The sequence below is a fragment of the Marmota marmota genome, unplaced genomic scaffold (genome assembly GCF_001458135.2).
Source record: "Marmota marmota marmota unplaced genomic scaffold, marMar, whole genome shotgun sequence".
Classification (NCBI taxonomy): Eukaryota; Metazoa; Chordata; class Mammalia; order Rodentia; family Sciuridae; genus Marmota; species Marmota marmota.
The window spans coordinates 4,517,271-4,539,327 of record NW_026000051.1 but is presented as its reverse complement, the minus strand read 5'-3'; the positions used below and the strand labels follow the sequence as shown (position 1 = coordinate 4,539,327).

General features: G+C 42.5%; 1 protein-coding gene across 11 annotated transcripts in view; it reads left to right on the top strand.

Annotated features, from left to right (window-relative positions):
- Garnl3 (GTPase activating Rap/RanGAP domain like 3) overlaps positions 1–22,057 on the top strand; it is a 132,268-nt gene that overhangs the window by 8,874 nt on the left and 101,337 nt on the right. For 5 of the 11 annotated variants that reach the window (XM_048813005.1, XM_048813002.1, XM_048813008.1 and 2 more), the window contains exons 2-3: positions 4,506–4,559; positions 10,285–10,354. In XM_048813005.1, the coding sequence (XP_048668962.1) occupies positions 4,506–4,559; positions 10,285–10,354 (124 nt within the window). Of the gene's footprint in view, positions 1–4,505; positions 4,560–8,697; positions 9,288–9,983; positions 10,214–10,284; positions 10,355–22,057 lie in introns of those variants that run through there. The other 6 variants (XM_015497566.2, XM_048813003.1, XM_048813011.1 and 3 more) reach the window with 4 other exon arrangements.

Sequence of the window (22,057 nt, the reverse complement as noted above, 5' to 3'; positions counted from 1 at the left end):
CTCATGAGCCAAGTTGCCCTCTGTCCATTGTGGTAGCTCCCACAGCATTTTCCTTGTTAATTCATATTGCTGGCATTGTATTAACCTCTGAAATGAAATTTTTGAGATTAACCTGAAGCAATATTTACAATATTTTTATGTCTCACTCAAAAACAAATTTCGTGAACGTAATGCATCTCACTTCAGCTACCAGTGGGATCGTGATCCCAGGGATTGTCTGACCCTAGGGAAAGAGATGAAGTGGTCAGTGTGTTTGCTGTGACCCTACTTTACACACTTATGCAGGAGAGCTGGCCTTAACCTCTCAGGTCACTCCCAGTATCCTACTAAAGACAGAAAACCTAGAGAAAATGGTGGCTCTCACACATTTGAAGGACTTTCCTGCAGACATGATCTTAATACTATTTGCTGGCTGGCTTGCCTTTACTCATTCATTCATTCTTTCACTCATCCATCAGTCAACTAAACCCTTCCAAGAGCTAACTCTGTGCAGGCCTTATGTGAGGTGCTAAGGATTCAGCCAGAGAACCTACCATTGTGAGCTCTTCTGGTCGGGAGGCAGATGTTGACCAAATACCCTCTTCGTATTCCCTAGTCCAGGGGAAAGCTGCCAGGAAGAAGTTTGGAGAGAACATGCAGGGTCCAAGGCAAAAAGAAGTTCAGCAAGTGGAAGGAAAAGGAAGGAAGGCAGCGAGGCTGGAGGGCTGGGAGCAGGAGTAGAGCCAGACTAGACAGGTGGCCGGGGGTGTGTGAGCGATGGTGAGGAAGTTAAGGAAAAATGAAAGGGTGTAGATGGAGGACCAGCTGGTGGAAATTAAGCTGTGATGGATTTCAACTCAATATAGAAATACAAACTGTTTAGCAGGAAGAAGAGAGAACCTTGGGGCATGGAGTGTTTCATATCACTAGTAGCGGGTAAGGGGAGACTGGAGAGGATGCCCTAGCACAGATAATAGGTTGGACACCAGATGGTCCTAAGTCTGTGGCCCTGGATGTCTCGGAAGTCTCTTCCCACCAGTCAAGGAGGCAGAGATGAGATGATTTCCTGGGATTTTGTAGGAAATGCCTTTCATTGGCATCTAGTGGGTGAGAAATGAATCTATTTGCGTTTCTCAGACTGGCTGTAAGAGAATCGCTGATGTAATGAATTTTGGCTAAAAATACAGGTATATAGATCCCACTCCTAAAGATGCAGATAAAAAAGGTCTGCAGTAGGAACTGGGAATTTACATATTTAGATAAAAAAATATAAAGCAAACTTTAAAAACTTTTGCAGGAAACAGGAAAGAAAATCTTTATGACATCATGGTGGTAAAAGATTTCTTAAAGGCAGACAAAGAAAGATCATAAAGGAAAAGATTGAAAATATTATACTAGAATTTTAGAACTTCTGTATGATTACATAGACAATAAAAGAAAAACAACTTACTGAAAGGGGATGTTTGAGATTTCTTAGCAAAAAAAAAAAAGTTGGTATTTAGAATATATAAATCCTACAAATCAGGAAAAGACCAAGAAAAACTAAAAAGGAGTGGGTACAGGATTTGGAATAGGCAGACCATGGAACAGGTAGTCCAAATAGTCAATAAGCATAAAAGAAATATCCCTTGGGCTATCAGGGGAATGCAAATTAAAACCAGACCTCAGTGAGATACCATTGTCCATCCTTCACACTGGCAAAATCTAATGTCTGACAACACCCAGTGCTGGCCAAGATGTGGAGCAAGTAGAGCTCATAAACTGTTCACAGGATGTGAATTGGAAAGGAAATGTTTCCCTAGGGAGAAAAAATAACAATGCACACACAACCCTGCAGTCCACTCCTGGGGATATAATCTAAGGATGTGACTGCACCTGTATTCAAGGGGACATGTAAAATGATGTTTATTACAGTATTGTTTAAAAATTGAAAACAATAAAAATGTCTGATAATAGTATGGACAAACATTGGGGTATTGATACAGCAGGACACTGTAAGTGAATGAATTAGAGCCACAGGTAAACCCATGCACAACTCTCAATAGCACAGTGTTTAACCAAAGAAAGTAGTTGCAGGAAGATATATATGGTATGGTATTCTTTTGTATAAAAATTTAAAACATGCTGCATTGTATAATGTATTGTTTATGAATAAGTACATAGATATAAATATAAAAATGTAAAAAAAGCTAGGCATGGTGCATACCTGCAATGCCAGCTACTCAGGAGACTGAGGCAGGAGGATCCCAAATTTGAGGCCAGCCTGAGCATCTTAAAAACACTTTATCTCAAGATAAAAAAAAAAAATAGAAATATTTGTGAAAAAAAAAAAAAAGAAATATTTGTGGATGTATAAATATGGTATTTTTATTCAGCTTTTTTCTTTTCTTTTTTTTTAAGAGAGAGAGAGAAAGAGACAGAGAGAGAGAGAGAGAGAATTTTCTAATATTTATTTTTTAGTTTTCGGCGGACACAGCATCTTTATTTGTATGTGGTGCTGAGGATCGAACCCCGGCCGCATGCATGCCAGGCGAGCGTGCTACCGCTTGATCCACATCCCCAGCCCCATAAATATGGTATTTTTATGGTATTTCTTTGTGGTTCAATCCCCAGTACGACAAAAAACAGAATAAAAATAAAATAAAATTAGCAGGGTGTACAAGCCCAGTTAACAACTATGTCAGGAGAGGGAGAGATCAAACGGGTCAGGGATAGGTACATAGGAATTCAAGTGTATCTGTACTGTTCATTACATAATTCTTTATTATTGTTTATCTTGAAGTATTTCATAGTAAAACCAATTAGAGGAAAAAATCCAGATGATTCTGATAGAGAGCTAGGTTTGAGAACCAAGGTCTAGAACACAGCATCTCATGTTTCAGTGTTGGATGCGTCCCTGGAAGGTCTGTTAGAATGCTGATTCTGTTTCAGTGGATCTGGAGTGGAACCTGAGATCCTGCATTTCTAACAAGTTCAGGTGCAAGGAGCACACTGAGTAGCAAGGGTCAAAATGACCGTGGTGCTTCCTATAGTTCTGGCCACCTACAAACTGTACATAAGTATGCTCTGGGTAGTGCGTCTCCCTTTAAGGTCTGGGTGCACATCCAAGCAGGTCTATGACTCCTAGGAGGGAGACTTTGAAAAACTAGGGAAGACAGATCTTGGAGGGATTTCCCCACAGAAGTAGATCTGCAGGTGGTTAAAGGAGGTGCACAGCAACATATGTTGTCTGCTGAGTCTTTTTCCTTACATTGAGTTTCTGTTTAACGTTTTTTGGTCATGCATTCATAGATGCCCAGGGAGCAGTGCTTCCCAAAGCAAATTCTACCTGAGCTTGAAAACCTAGCAATCTTAAGCTTACAAAAACGGAGAAGCCACCAGATCCTCTGGAGAGGCAGGAGGGAGGGAGCAGGTGTGGGAACATTCCACTTTGCAGGAATCACTCACTGTATAGATACATCTCTCAGGTGTCCAGGTGGTGGGTCTTGAGCTGACAAGAATGTGGCAGCTCCCAGGCTTTGTGTACACTGGAGACCATCTTACCAGCTTCCTATAGACAGGTGTGCTTTACGTGCTCAGTATTTTTGTTCCTGGGAAGTTCTGTGGACTTTGGATTTATCTCTTCCACTGCACCATAAGCTCTCTGAGAGCTGAGACCACGCATCACAGGTTTAGCACCTGGCACAGTACCTGGTACCTTGTAGGTGCTGAGTAACTATCTCTGAATGAGTAAAAGAACTTCAACTCTAGTTTCTCCACAACCTCTCCAATATTTGGTATGGTTGCCACTTTTTATTTCAGAGATATAACTTTGAAGGCACTGGTAGAGATCATTAGTGAAGGGAATCTTGCAGTGAATTACCATAAAACCATCAATACTAGAGAATCAGATAAATTCTAGAGCACACATGTCTTTGCCAGAAACTTAGTAGACACATAAATATTGTAGAAGGAATTCATTCCAGAATGTTAAACAAAAGAGGATTTAAATGGCTGGGCGTGATGGCACATGCCTATAATCCTAGTTACTCAGAAGGCTGAGGCAGGAGGATCACAAGTTTTAGGTCAGCCTGGGCAACTTATTAAGACCCTGCCTCAAAATCAAAAATTTAAAGGACTAGGGATGTAGCTCAGTGATAAAGTGTCCTTGGGTTCAGCCTCTAGCACTTCAAAGAGAAAGTTTGGAATGAGAGAGTTAATTGAACAGCCTGACATCAAATGTGTCTGAAGGTGCAGCAGGGAATATACAACGGGAGGTCGGGAAGCAGGGAGGTAGAAGAAGCAGAGATACACCTTCAGGTAGAGCAAAGGGGAGCAGAGCTAAGCATTTATTCATGATGAGTTTATTCAACAGATAGTTATTGATGATCTACTACAACAGGCACTCTGTAAGATGCATTGGGTGTGGTGATGGCCAAGAAATGTGAGGTTTCTGACAATTAGAATAATTAGCATTTATTTAATTACTACTTAATGTGCCACACATTGTGCTAAACACCTTATGATGTCTTTTAATTGCTTCACAGAGACAGATACTATTTTAATCCCATATTACTGATGAGGAAACAGGATCAGAGTGGGTAAGTAGTTGACTGGGGTCACAGAGCTAGCAAATGGTGGGACTGAAATTCGGGTCTAGGACCACCCTTGTGGCTGATTCATCTTGCTAAGGGAGGGTAAACTTAAGATCCTAGTACAAGGAGCACCCAGCACTGTACCCCCAGACACAGCAGGAGAACAGGGAGCCATCTGGGGAGTTCTAAGAATCAAAGGGCTCTGATTTCCCAGACTCCTTCATTCCAGACCTCTTCCTCATACTTCACTGCCTTCAGAAAAGGACAGAATTCCTCCATTTCATCATTAGAAATTAATGTGTAATTGCATCTCTGCTTTTCTGTCACTTGACATATCTTCACAAAACGAGACAACTGGGCCCTAACATGCTATCAGCTATTCAAAACCTGTGTTAAGACACCCTGAGCTCCCTCCAAGCCCAAATCTGAAATCCAGCAGTTAAACGCTTCTCTGGCCTTCTTTAGGGGAATCCTTCCATCTGTCTCTTGCTCTCAGCTTGGGTAGAGGAGGGGGAGGGTTCCTCCTGGAGATCCTGACATTGAAGTGGCTGTTGGTAGGCTTCAAAAAATTGTCTGTTGATTTTCACAAATTCTCTCTGCTGACCCAAGAGGTGTCCCCATTGTCACTGTTGGCTTTAACCCTTCCACTGGGGCTGGGAAATATTGAAGCCCGTTGTGAGGGTCAGCACTGATCTCTGGGCCAGTTGAGTGAGGGCCTGTGTCATGAGTTGGGCTTTCCCTTTGGGGGTTGCCCGGCTCCCTTTCTTCTCTTGTTCAGTTTTGCCAGCTCTTGCCTTTTCAAAGGGCATCATCCTGCTTTCCAGGAACCTGACTTACATAACTGTAATTCGGGTAGCCTCGGTGTAGAGCTGGAAGTCTTTTCTCCCATCCCAGGCCATATGTAGAAATTGAACATGGAGGTCCTCCACTCTGTTCATGCTTGCAAAGTGTGATCCAGCACCCTCACACATTCATTTGCTGAAACAGAAGGGTTTCTATTTCTAGCTGGGCCACACTGCATGTGGGGAATTGGAAGCCCCGCGGTTCTCGGCGGCACCTGCCTGGTTCTGGTGGCATCCTCCAGCCAGGTTTCATGTGTTTTCCCCGTCATTGCAGCAGTGGGCCTCAGGTATTTTCCAGATGAAGTCACCCTGCGAGGCCAGCAATTTTAGGAAGAGAGTGGTGCTGAGCTGGGGTGTTCTCCTCAGCCTGTCCTGGGAAGGCTGGTGCTTGACCCAGGTCCTCCTTACTGCTGCAGGAGGGAAAAAAGGACATTTTACTTAAAATGCTTTAAAAAGTTCGTACCCAGGGCTGGGATGTAGCTCAGAAGTAGAGCACTTGCCTAGCACGTAGGAGGACCTCAGTTCCATCCCCAGCACTGCAAAAAGAAAGAAAAAGAAAAGAATAAAAAAGTTGATAATCATTTATGCTAAGCTTTTCTTCGTAGGTCTCTCTCTAAAAGCCTAAGAAGAACTTATATTAATAATAAGAGCAATAATAATAGATAACATTGAGAGTAGTTTCCATGCAGTAGACATGGTTAGTGCTTTGTCTGCTTAGAACCCTGTCAAGTAGGTGCTGCTTTCAACCCAGTTTAGAGATGATGTGACTGATGCCCAGAGAGGCTAAGAACCCAGGTCTGCAACAGAGCAATGCTCGGAAGGACCACACTGCACCTCGTCGTTGATGGAAACCTTGACCTAGGCCTTCATCTTCTTTATAAAAGTGCTGTAGAACCATTTGCAGGTTTCCTGGGGATTCCAGCGGTGTCTGGAAGAGCAGTATTTTTCAAAGCATTGTCTGTGGGTGACCTGCAGCAGAAGTCTTTTGGTTGCTTGTTTGGATCTCAGACATACCAAACACAACCTCTGTGAACAGGGCCAGGGAATCTGCACTTGTACAAAGCTCCCTTAAGGAGTCTGATGGGTTTTAAAATCTAGAAGCACCTGAACCCAGCTATAGGGATTCATGGACTACTTGAAGGGATGACTATTTTTCTCCCCTATAAGGGGCCAGTTAGTAAATAGCTTGGGCTTTGTGAGTCCTAGTTTCTGTTGGAACTACTCAAGTCCTCTGTCATTCTGCAGAAGCAGCCATAGATAATCCATAACCGGTAGGCATGGCTGGGTTCCAGTCATACTTTGCTTTCAAAAACAGGCAGGGGCTGGGTTGGTCCACAGTTTGCCAATCTCTGATACAGAGTCCTTGTGGCCTACCAGCCCTCTGACACCCGCCTTTTGTGGAAGTTATTCTAATACTAGTTTCCAGTACCTATGGAGAGCTATATTGATGGAGATAAAATTACCTGTTTTAATAGATAAGCCCTGGCTCTTAATGATTGAAAACAGTATGAGTTGGTCCTTACCATCAGCACAGCCCAGCAAGGGAATTCCCAGTTAGAATCTTCTATGTGCCCATTTGAGACCAAGGCTCCTTCCATGTTATGGTTTAATCCCTCACAGTCCTCATCCTCCCCATTCAGCTAGCAAATAAAGAAAGAGACCATGGGTTATTCATGAGAAATGGTCACAGGCTAGATCTGGAAGAGGCACCTCTCATGCCTACCTGCATTTCACCTGCATTTCACTTCACTCTTATTTGGAGCCAGAAACAGAGTGATTTGTCAAGTCCTTGAGGCCCTTTTTCTATTCCCTTTTTCTATTTTTTTTCTATTCCCTTCTATCTTCACTTGAAACCCATCTAGTTCTTTCCAGAGCTGGTCTCTTTCTTATAAAAACCCTTGTTAAGGTCAGCCAGTAGGAGCTGGCACTGATTTCACTCTGATTCTGTCTGACCCTTTCCCAGGAGCTGCAGCCTCAGAAAGTACATGGTCTACCTTCTGAATTACTGTGGATATGAGTGTTACCAAATATTTTGTGACTATATAATACACATTGCTACTTTGGGGACCTCTGAGATCAGTTTTCTCACTGACTACTGTCTGCCACCAGGTCTGTATCTCGGCTGTTATGTTGCTGCAGGGCACCCTCACGAGATGCTGTTTAGTTCAGTCAACACAGTGGCTTTAGCAGGCAAACCCAAATCCTACCTGACTGGTACAGCTAAATGTTTGTTTCTTGCTCACATCATATTCCAATTTGGATACTCTTTGGTATGGCCTTTCATGTGGGCATTCAAAGACATGGGTTTTTTCCACCCTAAAGCTCTGCCCTCCTGCAGGTCCTTCTGGTGGCCACCAGGGAGGACAGCATGCCTTCCAGGAAGGGATGTGCCTGGAAGTGGTTCACCCACTTCTGCCCATACTTTTGGCCAGAGCTGTCACATGGTCACATATACTGTAACAAAGGCCAGCAAATGTAGTCCAGCAACAAGCCCATGAGAAACAGGTTTTGGTGTACATATAATAGTGGCTGCCTCGTGGGCCAAGACTGGCTGAATGGAGGGAACAAAGACCAGTGGCCATCAGGGAGGATGGCAACAGGCAGCCTTCCTCCCTGCCTACAAGGGATGCCTTTAGGCACTAGCTACCGAGACCCTGAAGTTATGGGCCCTGACAGGATGCCTCCACTAAGGCAGCAAGCATTTACTGCTTGTCTGCCCACTCTGTGTCAGGCAGAGGGCCAGTCCTGGGACTGAGAGGAGAACAGAGCTCCTCTGGAGCCCAGGGTTATCCCCTCCACTTGGAACCCTGGTGCTTTATGCCTGGGAAGGGGGCACATCTGACAACTGCTTTTGAGTGCCTCCTGCAACCTTAGAAATGCACCCCATAGAGTCCAGCCTGGCCCCTACCACGAGGAAGCGCTCTCTCTCTCTCTCTCTCTCTCTCTCTCTCTCTCTCTCTCTCTCTCTCTCTCTTTCTCTGCAGTGTATTGGATGAAATGTAATTAGCGGCGGGGGTGGGGGCAGCAGATAGCAGCAGTCTCTTTGTAGCTCCCTCAGTTTTTTTCAGAGGGCAGTGTTTTCCCCTATGAGTGTCTAAGGGAGGTGGTTGCTCCAGGGATATAAGGTTGCCGTCTTTCTTGTGTTTGTTTCTAACTGTTGTCACGCATCTTAGAACCCCCTCAGTGGCACTGAGAGCAGCCCTGGAAGGGCTGGCATCCTTGCTCTTTTCGTGTTGTGGGCCATTTGCATTAGAACTGCTGCTGATGCTGGTTTCATTGAGGGCCTGGCTGGCACTGCAGCGGTAGGTTGAGATTAGCATCTGCTTTGTGCCCCATGTTGGTCTGTGCATGGATGCTCCTCTCAAGAGCCCCCATCTCTTAGTATCCTCAGGCTGCTGGGGTAGGATCTTGGAACCTGGAGGGTGGTGTCTCTAGGAGGGTTTGCAGGATGGGTTGAGAGAGTGTAGACGAGATTTAACAGACAGGAACATACCACAGGGAAAAGTTTTAAAATTCTCCTTCAGAGATTTTTTGCAGGGGAAGAAAATGATGTCACTAGAAGCAGGAAGGTAGCTGGGGCAGCATCTGGGATCCCTCCCACACTGCCTTCCTTGATCTGTTATACATTTTCAGCTAAGGGAGTGAGGACGACAAAAGGTTAAATTCCTCATATAAGATTAATTCAGCCGTCTCTGTGAAATGGTGGAGGCAGAATACCATTAGACTCTCTAATCTCATTCCTCTCATGCTGTCTTCCTTGGAGCCTATCAAACAGTGTCCTGGCAGAGAGTCAGTTCTGTGGATGCTAAACATCAGAGCTGGTGTCTTTCCGAATTTACCAAGAGGGCTGTAATTTAGAAAATGTAGCCTCCTTGTAAGGAAGGATGAAAAGGTACCGAGTGCACCTTTCTTTGCACGTTACATTCCAAAGGTTTTGAACATATTAAACCTGTGATTCCTCTGTTGTTTTATTTTCTGTTTTATTAGAGTTGTTTGCATGACGTATTAGAACCAAACTTATTAAAACTGTTTTGTATTTTGTGGATCTCTGTTGCCTTCATGAGTACTGCTTGGGGTCGTAAAGGTACTAACTAGCCAATAAGGTATGTGCCTTTTGAAGGAATAACTATGCTTTCAAGATGTAAACGCAGGAACAATTTTGTCTTTGTTTTAATTGCTCTTCAACAACACCTGTGAGTTTTCTTATCTGATTTAAGCCTGATTTTGTGGGGAGGGGGAGAGGAAGTGGGATGTATTAGCTGCTGCTGGGTAAAAAAATCGAAGAGGCTCAGATGTTCAGTTTTCAGATTTTCTGTTAGTCCTGGTCTTTTTTCATATTGTCACATAAAAGTCTTAAATTAAAGTGGAGGGAGGGGGCGCTGGGGAGTAGGGCCTACTGGGATTTGGGAGTTTTTGTCTCCTGCTTAAAATATAGCATTAAATGATGCTGGTTATTTTTATGTTGCATATTTGGGACAAAGAGACTTAAGCAAAAGATAATTGCAAGATCTGGTTCAGCAGCTTTGTCCCTTGCCTCAAGTTACTGCAGGGCTTCTATCCCCTTTGGTAATAGAGAAATGAAATTATAAACCACCAGTAGCCTTGGAAATTTCAATCGATTCCAAATGACTAAATATTTAATTCAATCATTGCCTATACTTCCAGGGATGACTCGGGCATTTTTCTTTTTACTGAGGGCTCCATGAAACCCGGGCTCTGCAATGGCTGCTGGGGACCGTATCTGTCGCACGGAGGCTCCCCTGCAGTGAGGAGCCAGGGCGCTGCAAGCCCGTTCCATAGCAGCCCTTTTTGCAAATGGTAGTTGATTTCTGCAGAAGGTTTGTGGCCAGATCGCTATGTATAATACTGATGAAGCATTTTTGTTCCAGCTCTGTCTCGGAAGACCTAGGCTGTAGACGTGGGGATTTCAGTAGGAAACATTATGGATCTGTGGAGCTGGTAAGTCGATGCTGCCTGTTCAGTGGTGATCCATTGATGTAGATTTAGAGACGATTGCCAGCCAAGCTCATCGAATCTTTTGCTATATATTTATTGTTAGACCATGTGAGTACAGGGTAAGGACTGGATTGGAATAAATATCTATTGAAAGGCTATGATAATTTGATCATCTTTATTTTTATTGTTATGTACTTTTAATCTCATGTCTTCAGTTTATTAAATATATGTTGTGGCTTGATATTTTCCTGTTAATGGTGTATGGATTTAATAAAATAATTTGTGAATTAATAAAGGTAGCAATTTCATTTTTATATTGCCTTGTTTCTAAAAGTTTAAAGAGCTGGTTTTCAAGGTTTATTATTGAAATACTTATTCTGATTTTCAGCACCTTTGCTTTCTGGGTATGTGACAGGAGTTGGAATATTTATGCGATCTTCTCTCCTGTTACAAGCATACTAGTTGAACTAGATGAATGACTACAATAGATGAAAGATACCCACCTTTTCCTAATTACAGTCATTGGAGTTTCTGGTATGATTTTTATAAAGAATATGTTTTCATTTTAAAAGAGGTACAGTGTAAGCATCTTTACCTTTTTTAAAGACAGAATTATGATTTTTTTCCTCAATTGCATAGAGTTTTGAACAAATTTTAGGAAAATGTACTCATAAAATTCTACTTATTATTGTTTAATTTCTGTTAAGAACATTAAATCTACTGTTTCCATCTAGTTATAAAAAATGAGTTGCTATATCCATTAGTATAGGACCTGATTATCCCGTTAACATAAGCTGCCTTTTTACAGGGTTTGAGTAGTAGAGAAATTTATACCAGATTTGTGCACCAGCAGCATTCTACGTGAATTCAAGCTTATATTATGGACTTGACTGTATACCTGGTGCAGGGCTGAGGACTCTTGAAAATATAAAATAAATAAAAGATTCCATTCTTGTTCTTCAGGAGCTTACTGTCTTCCAGCTGGGCAGAGAAGATACATAAAATATCTAAAGAATGAATTTAGCCACTTAAAAGACACATTGATTGACTCAATCAGTGCCTGTTCTGTCACTCACTGGTGACACCATGCCAATTTAGACCTCTGCCTCACCTTAAGGAGCTGTGTGCTGTGTGCTGTGACTCAGAGTGGGAATTGGTAAATGTAGCAGGACACAGAGAAAGCATGGTGGGGGACAAGAGAAGGGAGGGAAACGTTCTGCCAGGAATCTCAGGGAAGTGACATGGAAGGCCTCGTGGAGAGCTGTGGGCTGTGGGCGGGTGGCAGAGAATAGACAGGAGATGTGGGCAAGCAGCATGATTCTTGGCAATGATGCATTCCAAGGGCAGTGAGCAGATGATTCTGCCTAGCAGAGAGTGTGAGGCAGCAGAGCTGAGTGGATACAAGGCAAACAGGCTTTGGAACCAGGCAGGCCTGGGTCCACACGCCAGCCCTACCATACCTATATCACCAGCCCATTGCTTTACTTCTCTGAACCTTAGTGGTGCAAAGAACCTGTGCTCTGAAGTCATTCTTGAACCATGATTTGCTAGTGATGTGATCTTGAACTTCTTTTGGCTTCCATTTTCCATACAATAGGGATGTTGGCCTTGTGAGGCTGACATGAGGATTAAATGAGATGATACAATAAAGCACTTAACACCTGGGTACAGTGCATGTTTACTGGCTGCAGCAGTAAAGATGAAATTCAGCAGCAGGAGTGCAGCTGTCAGTGAAGACCTGCACTTGGCTGAGTAAGTAGCATGGAGCTCTTGTGAACAGTGAGAGTGATGCTTGGGAAAACAACATGGGAAGAAAGGCGGACCCTGCAGACCTGTGGAAGTCATAGAACCTCAGAATGGTACTTGACAGCAGTGGCTCTCCAACTCGAGCAGACATGGGAATCACCTGGAAGGCTTATCAGAACAGATCACTGGGACCAGCCCGGAGTTTCAAATTTAATCTGAGTTTCTTACAAATTCCCAGATTGATGTAATGTTGCTGGTCCAGGCAACACACTTGAAGAACCCCTGCCTTATAGAATCCCAGACAAGGCATCTGTTAGCCCTGGCCAAAAAATCTTCATTCATTTTGGAGCCGTGTGTGTATTCATAGTTCACTTTTAAAAATCTTATAGACAAACTTTAAATATATTTTTAAATCCCGTAAACAGTCTCACTGCCTTGTAGCAACTGTTTTCATCTCCTTTCGGTACCTCATAATCTTTATAGCTACAAAATTCATTTTTAGATGACTGTAATGAAATTGCATGTTTGCTTTTGCATTCCTCTCTTTTCAGTTAACTATGTTTTGTAAATGTCTCCTTCTAAAGAGTTGCCATCTCAATCTGAGCATGATAGCCCAATTTGGTGATAAATGAGTATCTGTGAAAGTGTCCCTCTTTTTATAAAATCAGGTTGTTTCTAGTTTCCCATGTTAGAAGTAACGTATGCACTGGTGATTGGAATGAGTGAGAAAAAGGAAACGAGCAGAACTCCAGCTTTGCTATCTAAGACTCTCTTGAAATTCTGACATTGTGTTTTGAAAGGAAGGCAATATTTTCTCTCACCTCTGGATAATAGAGTACAGTTTTCTCTTGATGTCTGCAGGGGGTTTGTTGCAGGACTCCCACTGGGTGCTAAAATGTGAGGGAAATCCCTTATATCAAATGGTATGTTTGCACATGACCTACACACTTCTTCCATGTGTTTCACATCTTCCCTGGATTGCTTATAATGCCTAGTAAGACACAATGCCAGGTAACTAATTCTGTACTCTCTGGGTTCTTAGGCAATGACAAGAAGAAGCAGTCTCTACATCTTCAGCACAGATGCAGTTTTTTTCAAAATATTTTTGATACACTGTTGACTGAATCCCTGGATGTATAACCCATGGATATGGAGGGTGACTGTATTATGAAATTAAAAACTATTATGTGTTCTATATACATAAGAAAGTGGGTTTAACTTTTCTTTACCTGGTATGAGGGAAACCATTGGGAATCCAATAAATGTTGAACATGCTGGAACTCACATTTTATGGAAAGTATTCAGGATTACATAAAATGGAAATGTCAGCAGAGACTTTGACTTTGAACAAATTAGGTATAAGTCTTTGTGAAAAGCTAAGTGTGGCCATTCAAAGCAGTAATGGGAAAATTAGGGACTTAAATTCCTATGGTGGCCATTGATATGAATTTGGTAAGTGAGAGCCTGGAATCCTAGATCTCTGTAAACTCATGGGAGAGATTCTTAACCTTCATTGGATAAATATCTTTCTTTTAAATATTTTTTTTAGTTGTAGATGGACACAATACCTTTATTTATTTATTTTTACGTGGTGCTGAGGATCAGACCCAGTGCCTCACCCATGCCAGGCAAGGACTCTACTGCTGAGCCACCCCCAGCCCCTTTTGAAGATCTACATGTGCAGACACCATGCGAGGATCTGAGGGGCAGGGGATGCCATGTCTCCTGCTTTCTTGGAGCTGTAGTCCTGTTCAGAAGCCAGCTGCCTGAGCTTGGCGTCCCAGGCAACGTCTTTCCTGGCTCTCAGCTGTGCTCCCAGCCTTCATCAGGCTCCTCTTCCTTCAAGGAGCCCAGAGGCAGTCAGTCTAGCTGAGCATAAAGTAATTCACTGAAAAGACATGGATGAGTCTCCCTGGAATGAAGTGCAGAGCTGGGCCCCCTGTGGCCGCCCAGCAGCTGTTCTGTCTGTTCCTCTCTGGCCTGTATGATTTCTCATCTTTACCTTACTCTGTGTCTCACCATTCTCTCCACACATAGCTTCCCCTGACTGCATATCATCTCTCTCTGGTCCCTTTTTGCCAGCAGCCAGACAGGTGGGTGTATTCTTTCATTTTTATTGTGCTAAAGTATGTACAACATAAAATTTACCATTTTAACCACTTTTAAATATATAATTCAGGGGCAATATGATGTATAATATTATGCAACCATCACTGCTAATCGCTCTCAGAACATTTTCCATCATCCCAAATTAAAACTCTGTACCCATTAAACACTACTCCCCACCCCTCCTCTCCCCAGCTCTTCGTAGACTCAACTCTACTCGCTATGTCTGGGCATTTGCCTCTTCTAGGTACCTCATATGAGTGAAATCATATGAAATTTCTCCTTTTGTGTCTGAGATAGTTCACTCAGCATAATGTTTTCAAGGTTCTTTCCTGTTATGGGATCATCAGAGTTTCTTTTCCTTTCTATGGACAAGTAGTATTCCATGTATATCCATATGTATTACATTTCATTTATTTCTTCTGTTGATGGACTTGGTTGTTTTTACCTTTTAGCTATTAATCATACATGCTCTGAACACTGGTGTACAAATATCTGTTGGGGTCCCTGCTTCCAATTCTTTGGAATATATTAACTAGGAGTCAAGTTTGCCAGATCACATGGTAATTCCATGTTTACCTTTTTGAGAAAGTCCAACCTAGTCTTCACAGTGGCTGGACCACTTTCTGTTTCTACTAGTAGTACCCAAGGGTTCCAGTTTCTCCACATTCTTGCCAAAACCTGTTATTTTTCTTTTTATATGCAATAGTATCCTAAGGAGCATGAAGTGATATTTCACTGTGATTTTCAATTTTTTTTGTTTTAATTAGTTATACATGACAGTAGAATGTATTTTTGAACTTTGATATATCATATATAGGTGGAGTATAATTTCTCATTTTTCTGATTGTACATGTTGTAGAATCATATCAGTCCTGCAGTCATATATGTACATGACGTAATCACTGTGATTTTGATTTGTTTTCTCTAATGCTATAAGTCATTTATGTATCTCCTTTGGAGAAATGGTTGTTCAAGTCTTTTGCTCATTTTTTAAATTGGCTTCTTGGGTTTTTTTGCTATTGAGTTGTATGAGTTCTTTATATATTCAGGATATTAATTCCATATCAGATATAAGAATGGGATATCTCTGATTTATCATTTTAGTTTTTAGGTAATGTTTTTTGATGTACAAAAGTTCTTTTGAAAAGTTTTGATAAATCTAATTTATCTATAATTTTTTCTTTTGTTGCCTGTGCTTTTGACGTTACATCCAAAAACTCATTGTCAGATCCACTATTCTGCAGATTTTCCCCTATGTTTTTCTTAAAATTTTTATAGTTTGAGCTTTTATATTTGTCTTTGATTCATTTTAATTTCCATATATATGTGAGTTGAGAGTCCAACTTCATTCTCTTGAGTGTGGATGATCAGCTTTCCTAGCCCCATTTTCTTTTTTATATGAGTAAATGTTTATTTGGTGGATCTGTAAATAGAGGGAGGGTCAGGAGACTCATATTCTGCTATGTTTTCAACATCATCTCACCGTAACATCTGCATTTTATTGTGGTGCTGAAGTTTGAACCCAGTTCCTTGTACATTCTGTGCACATACTCTTCCAGGGGATTGTGCCTCTAGCCCAAACATCTAATTTTAGATTGTATTGTATTATCCATTTATATCTAGTATTTTTTCATATGGTAGATTTAGATAGGCCATTCTATTGCTCTTTTTTTGTGTGTGTGTGGGTGTTGGGGATTGAACCCAGGGCTATTTCTCCCACCCTCTATTGGTCTTTTCTTAATTTTTATTTGTTCTTTTTAGTTATACATGACAGTAGAATGTATTTTGACATAGTGTATATAATTGGAGTATAACTTTCCATTCTGTGGTTGTACATGGTGTGGAGTTTCACTGTGGCATATTCATATGTGAACATAGAAAGTGACATCTGATTCATTCCACTGTCTTTCCTATCCCCACCTCCGCTCCCTTCCCTTCATTCTCCTTTGTCTAATCCAATTAACCTCTATTCTGCCCTGCCCCCAGACACACACCTCTTTCCCAGCATCATTTATTGAAGACTGTCCTTTCCCCACTGAATGATCTTGGCACCCCTCTGAAAAATCAACTGACCCTATACACAAGGGTTAATTTTCTGGCTTTCTTTTCTCTCTCATCAGTCAATATGTCTGTCTTATGACAATGATGTTTGTAAATATTGAGAGCACAATGCCTTTTCTTTCTTGAACCCCTTCATTGGTTGCTCGGTACGCTTCAAATCTGGACGCTTACTGTGCCCTGCAAGACGCCCCACTCTGCCTTTCTCTTCCTTCTCTCACTCACTGTGCTTCAATTTCTGTCCTCATTGGTCCCTAGAATGCACTTGAGTTCTTCCCTGTCCCAGGACTCTGCCTTGCTAATTCTTCTCCCTGGAATGGGCTTCCCCAGAGCTTCCTGTGGCTGATTTCAGCCTAAACGCCCCCTTCTCAAAGCAGCCCCTGCCTCTTCCACAGTGTCCCTGCTGTGCTGTCCTCTAACTCAGCACCCTTATACTCTCTGAACATTGCTTACCACAGTTTCTATGTGTTTCATTTATTTATTTATTTACTACTCTCTCCATTCAAGGTGAAGATGGGATCCATGTCTGACTTGTTCACTGTTTATTTCTAGAATCTGGCACATGCTAAATTCTCATAAAATTTTATTACTAAATTGATTTCCAGACCCCCAGTCTCCAACATTTACATTTCCCATTGTAGTCTATTTAACATTTCAAGTAGAATATTATGGATTGTTTCCTCTTTTTACAGGTATATATCACTGATTCAAACACTGCTCAGGGTAGAGGGGTTTATGCATGATCTTCTAGAACTGTCTACTCAACAGAGTTTGTGGATAGGGCACATTTTCTCTGAAAACGATGTAGACACATCAGTTTTAAACGCAGGAGCTGGGCTGAAACCTCAAAATGTTTCTCATGTGGTAGATTATTTACAAGCACCTGGTGAACATTTCTCCCTCTGCTGGTATACTCTTTTCCCTGACACTTTGACTAATCCCATAAATAAGGATATGGATTATGAGCTCCCTGAGAAATAGAAATCATGGTTGTTTGCTTGCCATGGTATCCCTAGTACCAAGCACAAGGCTTAGCATTACTTAGTGAGTATTGATTAGATGAATGAATGATCAGGTGAAATTAGAGAATAATCTGACCCATGAAAAATTAATAAAGGAAAGGAAAACAGCCTCTTTGACACCTACCCCTGCTGCCAATGCAGTTAGACTCATTAGGTGTGGTGTATTCCACCTAAAACACACACCATCTTTCTTCCTGATAAATTACAAGTCTGGTCTCCGTGGCAGCATCCCGCAAGGCACAGGCATTGTACCACCACCGTTCTTCATCACTTTATATCGAAATTGGTCAGGAAAAGCACAAAATTGTTTGTAGCTTTTATTGATCTGTTCTCGGCCTTCGACTTGATGGAGCAGAAACTGAGTGGCATAAATGATGAATGGTCTGGGCACAATATAGACCTCTCCCCTCCTGTCCCATCAGGCTGTTTATTCTCATGCACCCCTATCTCTTAGTCCTTCTGGGAGGTCACCATCTGTAGGTAATTTGGGATCAGGATAAAACAAGGGGGAATATTGTCCATTCCTCCCTAAACTTGTTCTTAATGACTCGGACCCGAATTTGGATGAGGTACAAGCATGCTCCCCTGCCACAGAGGAAACAAACCTATGAAAGGGGTGGGATTTAGTTCTTAGGAACTCAGAGTGGCCTCAAAGGACATCTGGCTTTTGTGCTATCTAATGACTATCAAAGGAATGGTTGACAATGAACATGCCTGGCATCTGCAGATTTTAATGTTTGAAGTTTTGACTCTTTGAGGGCTCTCAAAGTTTTATATGTAGTAATTTATATTTTTGCTCAAGCACAAATTTGAATTATGCCTGAGGGACTGGTGTCCAGAAAGAGGATAGTTTGCTAATGAGTAACTTAGCTGCCGCTCAGGCATCCCTGACTCAGCGCAGTCTTATTCTCTCTTCAGAGTCCAGTAGGCTTTTTGTTCACATGGGCATTAACAGGAGAAATCGTATTCTATGTGGCATCACCAAAGTGAGAGATTAGTGAAGGTGCCAGCGTATCTTCCCCTGGGACACCAAGACCTCAAGGACTACAGCCATCCCAGTGTTGGCAGATGCTCTCTGGTATAACAGGCTCGAGCCTGCATCTCACATAGCAGGTCAGCTCCCTCTGGTACCTTGAGACATGTTTATCTGGGCACACTCACTAGCAGTTCTGTGTGGTCCAGAACTCTGATGATACTTCTTGATGTTTTTACTGACTGTGGGTGATTGGTCTTGCTGACTTTGAAACTTTGCCAGGCTACAATTATTGCAACCATTTTCTGTGGGTAGAATTTGAAGATCTTAATCATATACTTATTTATGCATTAGAATGGAGCCATAAATCTTCTATTATGGTTATTAATTTGTTGTCGTTATTATTAGTTTGAGCACTTATTCAGTGCTTGCCATGTTCCAGTTGCTATGCTGAATCCTTGAGATGCATTTACTCATTTAATCCTCAGTAACAACCATCAGAGGTGGGTATTATTTGATTAGGCCTCACACGACAGCTGCTCAGAAGACACTTGTGGACATTGAATGGATTCCCATTTGCTGATGATCTCAGAAAAGTCCCGTAGCTAGCAAGTGCCAGAAGTGACATTTAACCCCCCTACACCTAATCTTTTAGGGTACAATCTCATATTCTTATGGTCTGGCTGCTTACAGAGTGTTTTCTAAGGAAATTAGGTTGATCGTTGTGTAAACACAGCTGCTCTTAATCAACAGCACAGAGCACCCTGCTTTAGCTTTTAATTCAAATGTATCATTTCAAACTGTTTCTGTCCAAATCTTAACAAAAGCTTGGTTATAAGAAGCATGTTCATAAAGAGTTATCCAAAGAGATGGCCATGCCTCAAATGGTTTGAATTTAATACCTGGATCAAGCCAACCCAAGACAGCTACACACACTTGGCCTACCTTTCCTGCTCTCTCGCAGACTTGCATTTCTTGATTTGTGCCTTGGCTTTGTGCCTTTCATCTTCTTTGATGGACAGAGTGGAGAACAGCCTGACGAGTCTTGATGGTGTATGTCTTGGAGGATGCTGCTGAGGAGCTCTCTAAGCCTGTCACACAGTGTCTCCTTTAAGAGAACCTAGGAGAAAAACTTTTCTTAGGATGGAAAAGTACCCCATGCTTCTTCTGGGAAGCTTGTGGTCAGCCTTATAAGCAGAGAGGATCCTGTAAATGGAAGGGATTTTTCCTTTTTGCAGTGGCTTCTAGAAATCTCAGGACCCTACTTATTTCCTTGCCTCTGGTAACCTTGAGAGGCTTTATAACATGCCTGCTCATCTTTTTCTCTTGTTTTCAGTTTGTTTATCCACATCTGATACACCCTTGTTCTGAGTGTGCTGTTATCTAATTTTATCCTTTGAGTAAGATATCATTCACTAAGCTGCTTTCAATCCTGTTTTGAACATAAGATAGAGCATAAACACAAGGTATTTCTACATCCAGCCCTTAACAACATAATCCTTCAGTCTGCCATCAACATGCTCAGTTTTAGGGAATGGTTTGGACAATTGTCTCTTCCCTACCCCACTTTTTTCTACAGTGTGATTTTATGACCTCATTTCCTAGGATCAACAAAATGCAGGCAGAATTAGCACCATCTGACCAGCCATTTGGTGACCATCTTGAGCACTGAGCCATGTGTTAATGACATGGATAGCTGAGGCACAGACCTGTACCAAATGGCCTAGCTAAACACACACCATACATGAATACCAGAACCTCCAGTCCTTCCCAGGAAGAGCCATCTCCATGATATCTGTCACCAGCATGGTCTCCGTTCTCAAAACAAGAGTTTCCAGTGCCCCCCCTCCCTGCCTCCTGTGGGTCAGGGTGTCTCTTGCTCTCCTCAGAGGTCACATAGGTCTTTGCCTCCTATATGTCCAGGTCTTTCCTCCTCAGGTCCATGTGTTCTGTGTCTCTGTACTACTTCTTGCTTCTGCTAGTATCCTGGGGTCTTTGTTCTTTGACTCCAGTGGCCTTCACCTGGTCACATGTGGTACCCTGCTATACTATGAAAGTATTTTCAAATTGCTTACAGAGTGTTTTCTAAGGAAATTAGGTTGATCGTTGAGTAAACACGGCTACTCTTAATCAACAGCATGATAGCTAACAGGCCCCTGCCCCCATAATCAGAGATGCAAACTGTGAAGCGCATTGTTTACTTGGCTAATTCTTCACCACAGGAGAGAGAGAGAGACCAGTTTCCTCCTTGGTTGTGATCTCTTGTGCACTCCAGTGGCAAAATTTTCCTGAGCATCTCCGACATGTAGTCTCTTCCAGTGCCCCACTTATCTTCCTGTACCACAATGTCCCCTGCCCACCACCATGCCCCTCATATACCTGCTTCGACTTTCATACCAGTAACACAGGCTCAGCAATATTTCTCATTGTTGTAGAAAAAAATATCGTCGACTTGATAAAAATGTGGAGTGTTCTATGCCTTTGATGTTGCTCTGATGAGTAGAAAGTATTCTCAGTTTTCTGAAAGCTGCCTTTAGAAAAGGCCCGTTTTCTTCTGAATTTAGGCAAGTCTTCCCATCTCAGCTGAGGCATTGGGCACACAGAATTTGAAAACTGCTCTTGTCCTTCTTTTGGTGTCGTCAAAGATGGAAAGGAATTTATCTTTTAGCCAACCTTTCACCACACAGGCTCTGAACATGAAGAGCTCTTTTGTCTGGCCTGCAGACATGTAGCCCCTTTCACTTACTAACTGCTCCAGGCAGGCAGCTTGAGAAACTTCCCCCGGGGCTGTGGATCCAAGAGCACTGAAGTTTCTCTTGGTGCCTTTAAACTGAGACCCTTTCCTTTAGGCTCTCTCCTGTTTCCGGCAAAGCCACGCCTTTGCGAATGCACAGCTACCCCACAGTTGGAGCATCTTCTTTGCCTCTCTCTTGGAGAGAGGAATATCTATAATGTGTATGCTTTTTTTTTTTCCCATTGAGGGAAAATCATGAAAAAAATCCAGTTTCTCCTGTTGCATGTGCTTTATCAAAAAGGGCTCAGGTTTCTCATCCCTCTGTTACTGCTGAGCCATGAGTAATATATATATTTTTTTACTTTACTGGTTTAATTAAAGCGGTTACCCTGGGCAAAAGATGCTGTGCTTTGGGGCCCAGCTTCTTAACTGGCCTATTGCAGTTGCTGCTGTGTTGCAGGCTCAACCTGGGTTTGCTCCACCCACGCGAGAGCGTGCTGACTGCTTTGGGAGTATGTTCCAGCGTCTTGCACCTTCTCTTTTTGATCCCTCCTGATTTTCTCCTTCTGATGCTTCCCCTTCTTGCACTCCACAGAAACTTCTCTTGCCAAGGTCACCAAAGACCAAATTCAACCGGCGTTTCTCCACCTTTGCCTCATGGGACCACGCTCTCCCCTGCCCGAACTCTCTCCTTCCTTGGTGTCTCCCTGCTTCTCCTTTTCAGCGTTTCCAAGGGATTCCTTTTCTGCCTGGCCTTTCATGCGGATGTTCCTCCCGTCTGTCCCAGGTGTTGTTCTCACTCTGCTTGCTTCTGGGTGACATTCCCTAGTCCCACGCTTCAGTGTAGATTGGTGACTCCCAGATCCACATATTGAGTCCAGAATTCTATCTTTGGATCCATTGCCCAGATGCCCCCTGGACATCATTACTGGTTGGCCCAGTGGCAACCAAACCTCAATGTGCCCCAAACTGAACTTACTGTCATCCCTCTTGCCCCATGCCAGACCACCAAATAGATGGCATTGCCTTGTGTTGTGTTGCTAATTCCAGAAACAGGAAACCAG